General features: G+C 39.9%; 2 protein-coding genes across 3 annotated transcripts in view; one reads left to right on the top strand and one right to left on the bottom strand.

The window, feature by feature from the left end:
• LOC130369167 (mitochondrial inner membrane protease ATP23 homolog) overlaps positions 1-12,680 on the bottom strand; it is a 100,801-nt gene that overhangs the window by 59,066 nt on the left and 29,055 nt on the right. The gene's annotated exons all lie outside the window — the stretch shown is intronic.
• Positions 1-12,680, top strand: part of RPAP3 (RNA polymerase II associated protein 3) — a 62,611-nt gene that overhangs the window by 46,770 nt on the left and 3,161 nt on the right. For both annotated transcript variants that reach the window (XM_056574011.1, XM_056574012.1), the window contains exons 13-15: positions 4,346-4,575; positions 8,416-8,596; positions 12,276-12,373. In XM_056574011.1, the coding sequence (XP_056429986.1) occupies positions 4,346-4,575; positions 8,416-8,596; positions 12,276-12,373 (509 nt within the window). The remainder of the gene's footprint in view (positions 1-4,345; positions 4,576-8,415; positions 8,597-12,275; positions 12,374-12,680) is intronic.

Genomic DNA, 12,680 nt, shown 5'->3' with positions numbered 1-12,680 from the left:
GCACAAAACTGCAGTCTACAATGGTTTTGTGCATGGTTCTGTTCTGTTTTTTTCTGTGATAGACTCCTGCTACCGGGTAGAAGTACTGTGGAAAGCTGGGGAGACAACAGTAGCGCTTGTATTACTACTCCCATCATGGAATATAGCCTGTTCCATGTTATGGGAAGTAGTACAGCGGCTGAGGGATTGATCGCATCGGGTCTCACTTCTGAGACCCGTTGCGATCATAACTTATTATCCAGGGGAGTGGATGGCATGCCACGCCGCTCCACTCCCCAGAGATGTTTATTTTAAAATCACAACTTCATATTCAAATACTCCCCCCAGGAGCTCTGAAGGGCTGGCACCAAGTGGCCATTCACGACTCTCAGCATTTTTATATATATTTTTTTTTTTTAGAGCCGGCTGGGGAACGCAGTGCAATGCCGCCCACTTCCCCATCAGCAGCCATCCCTCCTTCTACTTCTCCCACCATGGAACAGACATTGTCCATTGCACTGCATTCCCCAGCCGGCGCTACAGAAAACACTGAGCCGCACTATATAATTTTAAAAACCCTGCAGAGAGCCATTCGGGGTTCTGTTGTGGTATTTTAATATGAAGTTGTGATTTTAAAATATACATCGCTGGGGGAGGGGAGCGGCAAGGCATGCCGTCCGCTCCCCTTATTAATGATTTATGATTGCAGCGGGTCTCAAAAGTGAGGCCAGGTGTGATCAATCCCTCAGCCTCTGTACTACTACCCTCAACATGGAACGGAGTCTGTTTCATGACGGGAGTAGTAGTAACAGCGCTACTGTATTCTCCCCAGACAGGGTAACTACTACTCCCATCATGGAAATGAGTTTCATGATGGGAGTAGTAGTACCCTTGGCTGCGGAAGTCTGTGGGGACTGTCGAATGACTTTTTTACAGATAATGCACAATTTTGCAACCTGTGTGAAGTTGGCACCCCATGTTCGCAAAAGCTGAATATAAATACACCATTTGTTTGTGCTGGTTTGTGCCGCAGAAATCAGCGTTTGTGCCGGTTCGGTTCCTGAGTTATTGTACGTTAGATTTTCTGAAACCCTGCCCACTTTCCACCCCATGAAGTCAAAATTCAAAAACGAATACACTATTTGTTTGTGCTGGTTTGTGCCGCAAAAATGAATGTTTGCGTGCTTTGGTTTCCGAGATATTGTGCGCTTAATTTGCTGAAACCCCGCCCACTTTCCACCCCATGTTGTTAAATTTCAAAAACCAAATATTCCATTCGTTATTGCTGCATTTGTGCTGGTTTGTGCCGCAGAAATGAGCATTTGTGCCGGTTCGGTTCCTGAGTTATTGCGCGTTAGATTTTTATGAAACCCCGCCCACTTTCCACCCCATGAAGTCAAAATTCCAAAACAAATACACCATTCGTTTGTGCTGCGTTTGTGCTGGTTTGTGCTGCAAAAATTATGCATATAAAGTGCCAACATTTATTTGTATGTTCCCATACCATGCAAAATTAGGACATCAAAGAAAAAACCAAGGTATTCAGGGACACAAATTTCAAACTTTATTGTTTTAGAAAAAAGGACATACATTTAAAAACATTTTAAAAAAGGGGGTACAAAATACCAAGATGGTCCTACAGATACACAACCGGAGGTCCATAGAACAAGGGGTTAATCCCCAAGGAAATACCTGTATATACAGATGGCTATAAAGAGCCTACTTTGTAATAACAAAAGTGTCCCAGCTAGTGGCTATATTTAGTAAGGTAACAGCCATATACATTTATACACATAGCAAGAGGTTGTTAGTTTCACCTTCTAAGGACACACCAGGACCTCCGTCACCCAACGTTTCGCAATTAGATGCTTCTTCCGGGGCCTGCAAAAATTAGCTTCTGAGGTCAGAGAAGTTAATTTAGCATTATGGGATTAAAGGAGTACTCTGGCGCGCACTTTTTTTCCTTTTATCCCGTCTGGGTTGCAAAATAAAAGAAAACACATTTTCTCTTACCTGCCAACGAGCCCCCGGAGCTCCGGTACACTCCGGTACAGTTGTTCGGTCCCCGGGCTGTATTTTTCTTACTTCCAGTTAGCCCGGCACGTCACACGGAGCTTCAGCCTATCACCGGCCGCAGCGATGTCCCGCCTCAGCCAGTGATAGGCTGAAGCTCCGTGTGACGTGCCGGGCTAACAGGAAGTAAGAAGAATACAGCCCGGGGACCGAACACCTGTACCGGAGCTCCGGGGGCTCGTTGGCAGGTAAGAGAAAGTTTGTTTTCTTTCATTTTGCAGCCCGGACGGGATAAAAGGGCAAAAAAGCGCCGGAGTACTCCTTTAACGTCGCAATATATGATTTATTATGATATACACACAGTTATTACTACATATTACTACAGAGGTGGAAATGTCTGTATGTGCGTCTGTATGATGTAGTGTCAGAGAGGTCATAGGGACGTCATAGGGATGTCATAGAGACGTCATAGGGATCTCATAGTGTCAGATGTCATAGGGATGTCATAGGGATGTCATAGTGTCAGAGATGTCATAGGGAGGTCATAGGGACATCATAGGCATGTCATAGAGACGTCATAGGGATGTCATAGTGTCAGATGTCATAGGGATGTCATAGAAATGTCATAGGGACGTCATAGAGACGTCATAGGGATGTCATAGTGTCAAGGATGTCATAGAGATGTCATAGAGACGTTCTAGGGATGTCATAGGGACGTCGTAGGGAGGTCATAGGGACGTTATAGGGATGTCATAGGGACGAGAATTCTGTAATTGCTAATGTCCACTCTGTACATTTTATTATACACAATGGAGGTTATTGGCTGAGCAGCATTAGTTGATACTCTCAGCTGTTGAATGATTTTATCCTGCTCCCTGACGGTTCCTTTCTGTGCCGGACAAACTCCTGATTCTACGGTCTTTCACCCCCATTCAACAGCTGAGAGTGTCAACTAATGCTGCTCAGCCAATAACCTCCATTGTGTATAATAAAATGTACACAGAGTGGACATTAGCAATTACAGAATGCTCGTCTCTATGACGTCTCTATGACGTCTCTATGACGTCTCTATGACGTCTCTATGACATCTCTGACACTATGACATCCCTATGACGTCCCTATGACATCTCTGACACTATGACATCCCTATGACGTCCCTATGACATCTCTGACATCTGACACTGACATCCCTATGACATCTGACACTATGACATCCCTATGACGTCTCTAGGACATCCCTATGGCATCTCTATGACATTCCTATGACATCATACAGACGCACATACAGACATTTCCACCTCTGTAGTAATATGTAGTAAAAACTGTGTGTATATCATAATAAGTCATATATTGCTATGTTAATCGCAAAATACTAAATTAACTTCTCTGATCTCAGAAACCAAAGCGGCGCAAACACAAATTTTTGCAGCACAAACGCAGCACAAACGAATGGTTTATTTGCTTTGGAATTTTGACTTCATGGGGTGGAAAGTGGGCGGGGCTTCATAAAAATCTAACATGCAATATCTCTGGAACCGAACCGGCACAAACGCTCATTTCTGCGGCACAAACCAGCACAAACGCAGCACTAACGAATGGTGTATTTGTTTTTACATTTTGACAACATGGGGTGGAAAGTGGGCGGGGTTCCCACATATGGAGCGCACAATATCTCGGAAACCAAAGCAGCACAAACGTTCATTTTTGCAGCACAAACGCAGCACAAACAAATTGTATATTTGTTTTTGAATTTTGACTACATGGGGTGGAAAGTGGGCGGGGTTTCAGCAAATCAAGCACACAATATCTCGGAAACCAAACTGGTGCAAACGTTCATTTTTGCAGCACAAACCAGCACAAACGCAGCACAAACGAATGGTGTATTTGTTTTGGAATTTTGACTTCATGGGGTGGAAAGTGGGCGGGGTTTCATAAAAATCAAACGCGCAATAACTCAGGAACCGAACCGGCACAAATGCTCATTTCTGCGGCACAAACCAGCACAAACGCAGCAATAACGAATGGTGTATTTGTTTTTGAAATTTAACAACATGGGGTGGAAAGTGGGCGGGGTTTCATAAAAATCTAACTCGCAGTAACTCAGGAACCGAACCGGCACAAACGCTCATTTCTGCGGCACAAACCAGCACAAACGAATGGTGTGCCAACTTCACACAGGTAATTTTGCATACGGTTTTGTCAGTTTTTTGTTTCCCGTATGGGGGAGGGGGGGGGGACTGATACAAAAATGTAATGCAACATTGTGATGTGAATGTAGCCTTAGCTTTTAAACTTGTCTGTCTGTGTAGATAAATATGTGCTACTATATGTTTTATATATTTGGTCATTTTAGAAGCCTTTAAGGAGGATGGAAATTGAAGAAATTGGAGGCATATTACTAACTCCAGTGGATGTTTTGAATGAATCTAATGATGCTGGTAATGTGAATGACTTGGTCCAACCTGAGGACCCTGACGAAAGTAAAGAAGAATTGAACCCTAAAGAACCAACTTCCATTCACCCAGAAGCTCCCAGTGCTAAGATGTTAAAGATTGAAGAAATCAGTGACTTACCAACATTTCAGTAAGTCATAATAAACCTTCAAGATGCTTTCTTAAAGGTGTATTTCAGTGTTCTCTGAAACTTCATATTATGCAGGAGCAGTAGAGAAAATAAAAAAAGCTATTCTTGCCCTTCTGCTCCCTTAATGCTCATGTCTTTTTGTCTGCTTCCAAGACAATAGGTCAGAGCAGAACCTGACAATCCTTGGCCAAGACAGGACTCCAGTGTGGCCAACAATTGGCTGAGGGGGCAGGTCTTGCTCCAAACTCCTCTCAGAAGCATGCAAAAGAGACAAGCATCAGCACGCAGGCCTGTCAAAAGATTTGATTGGTCAAGAGCTTGGTGCTGAGACCCCCACGATCATTAGGCTGCTTTCACACTATAAAAATACTTCCGTTATGAACGCCCGTTTGGAAATCGGCAGTTATACGGCCGGTACAAAATCACTAACAGCCATTAGAAAATCCCATTATAGTCTATGGGATTTTTCTAATAGCCGTTTTAACCCGTTTATCGCCTGTTATTAATAACGGCCATTAGTGGGATTTTCTAACGGCTGTTAGTGATTTCGTACCCACTGTATAACTGCCGATTTCCTAAAGGGCATTCATAACAGAAGTATTTTTATAGTGTGAAAGCAGCCTTAGATATAGCCAGGTGTAGTGTGCAGCAGTGCGCTTCACTCCCAAGCTTGGTGACCAGCCTGGACCTATAATGGAGCCCATGTTTTGCAGTCAGAAAGACTGAGGGTAAAGCCGGTGAGTGAAGTGCGCTGCTACATTTTACTTACACTGAACCAACTTATCAGAGCAGGATAGAGATATGTGCTGGATATATTACTTGTAGAGGGAGGCCTCCAAGAAATATAGTTGCATCCACCTCTAGAATGAGAGCAGAACTAGATTTACAGGTTTATTGCCTCTGAATATTTTTATTCACTGACCAAACAAGCAGGTCCTCCTGCCCCCATCTTTGGAGACGTGCTATTACTGTGTATAAATATATATATATATATATATATATATATATATATATATATATAACCAAAGGATAAATTGGCCAGCACTATTGATTCAAACGATTGTAAAAACCTGGCTTGCAGGTGCAAGCTGCTGGGCTAAATATACAGCAACAGGAGAATACAGCAGCACACTGCTAGCACAAAGATATAGATGAAACATGAGTATATAGATAGAACATGAAAAGCTATACAGATGTAATGCAATAAATGAAGATATGAAACTATGAAAATATGAGGTACTTAGCTTGCAAATTTGGCGCCAAATGGCTACCTCCATGTTGGCTCCTGCACCCCACTCACCTCTATTAGGTGTATATAAGGTGCCTTGGATGTTTCAGACCTTGCATGCCTGCTGTATTGTTCACACAGAGGCATATACACAGTGTAGGGTCTGTCCCAGAATGAGGTCATCTTACCGTGGTGGGACGGTCCACGCTATTTGGCGCCAAATTTGCAAGCTAAGTACCTCATATTTTCAAAGTTTCATATCTTCATTTATTGCATTACAGCTGTATAGCTTTTCATGTTCTATCTATATACTCATGTTTTATCTATATACTCATGTTTCATCTATATCTTTGTGCTAGCAGTGTGCTGCTGTATTCTCCTGTTGCGGTGTATGTGTGTATGTATATATATATATATATATATAATATATATATATATATATATAAAACTATACATAATAAAATAGATGTCTCATGCTTCATTTGTATTACTTATTTTACAGATTTCCAAGCAAAAGCTATTATAAGGCTATTATAAGCCATTATGCTGGATAGTGGTTTATTTTTGTGGGCAGGTCATAGAGAGAATATTGCTATAATTTGTGTCTGTAATTTTTTTTCTTTATTAAACAGGAATATTTTTAGAACCCATTTTGGCTGGGGATTTGTAGTGTTTTGTGTAATTGCCACAATAGAACAACTTGAAAGTCATTCACATGGATCATCCATTTAATTAAATCCAGTTCTGCCGCTGTGTAGTCTGTCATTTTGCTTTGAAGTTCAGGAATGCCCCTTTTCTAATGAAAAAGCCTGTGCTTTTATTAGACACAATAGCTATAGAAAATGCTACATTTAGATTGTATCGAAGATGCGTATTATGATTTTATATAGAAGACCTTATTATAAATGAATATTTTATTATTGCTTTACATACATTACCAGATGTAGCTCATGACAAGCCTTGCTTGTTTACCAAAGCACAACCCAGAATCCTGACATTATTCTATGGTCTCTATACATTATTCAGCCAACGTACAGGTATTGTGAGGGATTTCTTATTGTAGCTCAACAGCTGTCATTATATTTCATGTATATAATAACTGATTGTTCTTTGTCATTTACATTAACATTGCCATCTGAAGGATGTCAATGAATCCTACTACACAAATGTATTCTGCTTTTTCAAGTGTTTTTATCACCTGCACATTCAGTGGCAGATATTAATTGAAGGCCCCATACACAGGGAGCTCACTTCTACACTGTGCTTTTCCCCACTGTCCACTAATGTCATAAAAATGTTGTAGACGTCAAAATTGATACGGGGGTATTGTAAATATGACATTTTGGCATCATGTTATATTTTCCTGTCCATTAAGATCATAATACCAGGGTAAATTATTTGATAAACTTTCCCAAATGTTATACAGTATATTTTTCAATGACCCGTGACAATATCACGAGTAAGAGAAAAAACAAGTAGTCAAGTAAAAAGGTCAGATTCTGCTATCCATTTGTTTTATTGGTGCTTTCAACATGTAAGGATAGCCAAATACTTCAATATCTAGTCCAAGCAAAGAATGAACTATTTATGGGTTTGTATGAAATTGGACAGGATATCTAAATTCTTGTTCACAGACGGTGACTGGCGTTTCATGTCAGCCCAATTCACTTGCATACAGATGACTGGAAATACCAGTCACAGCACATGAACAGGAATTGTGCTGTTTTTAAGGAAAAAAGACTCCTCTTTTTCTATATATATTACCCTATATAACCTATTAAAAATTAAAAAGGTGTCTACTTAGACTAGATCTGTGCAGAAATAACCTACAGAAATATAAAAGTTTTATATATAGCACATATCAGCACTTGGGTGCTTAAAACTTTTATATGCCTGAAAGACAGTAAAGATTGAATTTTACTTCTGCTCTGGATTACCTTTTTGGATCTATGTTGTAACACAATGGTCACTCTGGGATCCATGTACAGAATGAAGACTACAGGCTAGATGAGTGGGATTTCAATGTTTATTATGTGAGGTTACTTTAAAGGGGTACTACACTGCTCAGCATTTGGAATAGACTGTTCTGAACGCTGGAGTTGGCGACGGAGCTCGTGGCATCATAGCCCTGCCCCCTCATGATGCCCCCCCGCCCCCTCAATGCAAGTCTATGGGAGGGGGGCGTGGTATCCGTCACGCCCCCTCCCATAGACTTGCATTGAGGGGGCGGAGCGTGACAGCATGAGGGGATGGGGCTATGACGTCACGAGCTCCCGGCTCCAGTGTTCGGAGCCGTTTGTTCCAAATGCTGAGTCCCCTTTTTAAGCTTTATGTTCCATCAGAAACAATTGCTATGGAATGGTGGATATCCCATGCATATTCTTTGATCTCTGTTGTGGACCTACAGCTTGAATCCTTCAGGTTTTGCCATAATTTTTGCTATCAATAAGCCCCATTCAATGGATGGAAAACTTCAGGGTGTAAAGGGAACCAGACCAGACAGGAAGAAGAGATCAGAATTTGTATATAAAATGATTGTAGATGTATATTTTATATGTTAACAGTAACATCACATTACTTTGAACAATACAGTATTTTTGGTTTTTATTCAGGGAAAACCCAGATAAGAACATCCAACCTCTGACCAGACCATTAAATACGGAAAAGGATCAGCCTATGTTATCAGTATTAGTAGAGTGTGACGTTCCAGGAGTTCCTGCAAATTCATTTCAACTTGAGTCGGATCTAAGAAGAATGAAAGGGAACATGGATATGTTATATACATACCTAAAAGTAAGAACTGATGAAAAATCTTTGCTGTTTCTTCTATGCTTTTAATCATATGAATGCTTCAACAAAACTCACAAGTGTTGTTATTGTAAAGTTTTGAAGGGCATTAGACATGTTTTCTCAGTTGATACAATTGTTTTTTGTTGTTGTTTATTTATCTTATTGGTTAATTTTTATAAACTTTTTTTTGCTGGTCAAATGAAAATTTTTTATTTTTTATTTTGTCATTCATTTTTTTCATTTTAAATTTATGGTGTTCACTGTATGGTAAAAATAACATTATAGCTTTATACTGTGGATTAGTACAATTGCAGCAACACCAAATTTATATAGTTTTTTTTTTTTTTTAATTAAATTTCCATGATAAAAACATAAAAAAATAAAATAAAAAAAATTGTGTTGCCACATTACAAGATCTATAACTTACTTTATTTTTCACCAGGTGGCGCTATGTTAGGGCTCATTATTTATGGGAAAGCTTGTTGTTTTTATTGGTATTATTTTGGAAAACGTATCACTTTTTGAAAATGTTCTTTTTTTTTTTTACAGTGTTTAACTTGCAGAATAAATAAAATATTTTATTGTTTGGGTCGGTACGGCATACAAAAAAATGTGTATTTTTATTTTATGTTTTATGTAGAAGACTGGATATAAAGGGATTATTTTTATTAGACTTTATTTTATTTACATTTTATTTTTAATTTTTGCTAGTCCAACAAGGGAATTGACAGAGATCATCAGAATGCTGCTGTAATACATTGCACTAGTATATTAGTGTAGCTTATTCTGCCTATAATGCTGAGGAGCAATGTACCCGACCATGCTGCAGAGCAAGGGCTTGATACACAGACAACCATGACAAGCCTGGAGGCCTTTACAAGTCCTGACTGAAGATCTGTGGGCCAGTGATCACCAGGACTGTGATACTGCAGATTAGCTGTGCAGGTTTCTCTGCTCCGGTAGTTAAGTTTGGAAGAACTGCACAAGCTTATTCTAGCCCTGCCATGAAAGCACAATGGGACCCCTCTATGAGAGAAACAAAAATCTTGCATATATTTATAAATTTTTTAGTATATGTGATTTTAAAACCTATAGTTTTTTTGTTATTGGGTAAGGGTGGGTTCATACTGCTTTAGCACTTTCCGTCACAGGTATCTGTTGACATGCCACTGAGAACAGCTTAAAGGGTACCTCTCATCAAAAAAACTTTTGATATATTATAGATTAATGTATGCAGAATAACTTTACAATTGCATGTTATTAAAAAATATGCTTCTTTCTATTTAATTTTCCACTTTGAAGAAATGACCACTAGGGGTCTCCCTACCAGTCCTGGCAGCAAGCATTTCAGACTCATGCTGAAGTCCTAAACACTACGAGCTGCCAGTCTGCTTTGTTCACAAAGGAGAACACGCAGAGCTGCCAGCCTGCTTTGTTCACAGCCTGTTTGGCTGTGAACAAAGCAGGCTGGCAGCTCTGAGTATTTAGGACTCCAGCATGAGTCAGAAATTCTTGCTGACAGGACTGATCGGGAAAAATACAATAGAAAGAAGCATATTTTTCATTAACATGCTATTGGAAAGTTATTCAACATTAATTAATCTTAAAATATATCAAAAGTTTATTTGATGAGAGGTACCCTTTAAAGACTTATACTGTGGCATTGAGCAGCGGGTACTGTTTATTTCAATGCCCCCTACTGAGTCACCTAGTGACTCCATTCGGGCCATATATGCTACGGACTCAAAAGTGTGTTCTGCTGTGCTTTTGGAACCAAAATATATATGGCCTGAACAGAGTCGCTAGATGACTTAGTTCAGGCAATTGAAATGAATGGTACCTGCTGCTCTCAGTTTAAAGGGGTGTTCTAGGATTTTTTTTTATTTGACTAAGCTACAGGGGCTACATAGTTAGTGTAGTTCATAATATAGCGTTTTTACCTGTGTTTCATGGCTGGTCTTGCAATTCTTATGTGATCTTTGCCCCAATATATGTTTTTAACAGCATTCAAAATGAGTGTCTCCAATGTCCTGAGACAGTACATCACTAGTCAAGTGTTCAAAAGGAGCCTGTCCTTGGTTCAATGGGTGGAGTGGCTGCTGGCTGGGGGCAGGGGCTGTGGAGGGAGGAGAACATTCTCCACAGGGCTGCAGCTGTACTGTAATGGGTGGGAGGGAGAAAAGTGACCTCACACTTACAAACAAGGGATCCTGGGACTTGTAATTGGAGGGAGGGAACTCCAACAGGAAATAGTAATTTCACAAAAAGAAATCAGCAGCATTATGGTAATCTTACAACATAGCCATTTAGCCCAAAGACCAGCACAAATCCTTTCTAAGCATGTCCATTACTGTCTGGCAGGTACATAATAAAATCACCTTAAAATGCCCTTTTACGTCTGCATCCCATCCTCTGTGGATATGTGACGGAAAGTGCAAACACAGCATGAACCTACCCTAATTCAAATAACCTTTTTTTCCCCTTTCTTTTGTGGTATAAAGGGCTTTATTTCTATGTAAAGTATATATTGGAATCTGTGATATCAGTGACTGGGGGGGGGGGGGGGGATAAAAAAGTTTCTTTTTTTTATTTTTTATAGGTGGTGGAGCTATTTGTAACTTTATTTATTTATGTATAAATGCTTACTGTCCTTGTAACTAAGGCTTGATGTATTAGCAGAGCTCATCTGGGTCTGCTGAGACCCAACAGTATAGCTGGAAACAGAAGCAGGAAGCATCATGGCTGCTTCCTGTACGGTATAATTGGTGTTCATAGTAAAAGTCTCTGTCTTCTCTCAGGAGAAACTGCTTTCTTCTCAGTAAGGAATTGAGGGGCATCCTTGCAAAGTAGCTGGACATTTGAAGGCATTTGGCAGAGTCATTTACCTCATTGGCATTGAAAACTATAGAATATTGCATAACTTTTTTGCACATTTATAGAGAACTTGTAGGCTATAAGGGGAGCAACAGGCTGCTGGATGATGAAAGCTTACCTATTGTTTCAACTTTACATAGATTGATAGTACAAGCAAATGTAATATATCTTATTAGACAAAAAATCTTTTTTTGTCCTGTTATCAAGTTTCTTCCCTCTCCTGTCAAAATATATTCCACTTTGACAATCGGCTTTGACAGTCCTCTGTCTCAGTCCTAGAACACTCGGGGATCAAAATGCAAGCAATACAAGCCTGTGGAGGGGAGAGATGGGAGGGCAAAGTACCTGTGAACAGCACAGCCTAGAGACAGAAAGAGGTAATACAGACAGCTCTGCATGGAAGAGATCCCACCTCAAGGCTTAGACTGCTTTTATACACAGTTGCTGCTGTTTAGGTTGTGCACAGAGACACAGAAGTGCAGGATCCCCTACTCCATGTGTGCATTATACCGCAGACCCCATAGAAATTAGGCTCTAGGAGAAGTGAATATTATAGCTGAAGCCTGCAAAGCAGAAATCTACCAAAAAATTACATCTAGATATATAATGGCCAGAAACAGTGCTGCTCCTCATATACACACACCGTGCAGCTTTTCCTAAAAAGTCTCCTGAAACATCAGGCATGTTTTGTGTTTACATTGCTATTAAAATATGCAAGAATTAAGCTATTTGTAAGAAAGAGTGGTTTAAATATGTGTATCATACAAGTATAAACTTGCTTTACTTTTCTTTTATACCTACATTTTAGCAAATTGAGCCCAGACTTTACGTCAAGCTGTTTCAGAAAGCTCTAGATCCGGACGTCTTCAATGAAATAATAAAAATTCTACGACGTAAATACATTGAGTAAGTATTAAAGGTAAATGGTTTATGCTAGAATTTCTAGGTTGCTTGGTGTGAGAGTTTCACATTATTAGTGTCTGGCAGGAATTGGATATGGATGCATTTGGTAATCTCCTTATCTGTTTTAAGTCGCGTCCAATAGGTGTATTTAATAGTTTTGATCTTCCAATGATCTCCATGACAACACTGCAGAAGTGGATAAGGGAATGTCTTCTCCTAAGAATATCTAAGGCTATGTTCACATCGGCGATTGTGGAGCTCCGTTAGGGAGCTACGTTACTACAGTTGATAATGGGGCTGGGATGGAGGT

The sequence above is a fragment of the Hyla sarda genome, chromosome 4 (assembly GCF_029499605.1).
Source record: "Hyla sarda isolate aHylSar1 chromosome 4, aHylSar1.hap1, whole genome shotgun sequence".
Taxonomy (NCBI): Eukaryota; Metazoa; Chordata; class Amphibia; order Anura; family Hylidae; genus Hyla; species Hyla sarda.
This window is presented reverse-complemented; position numbering and strand designations above follow the sequence as displayed.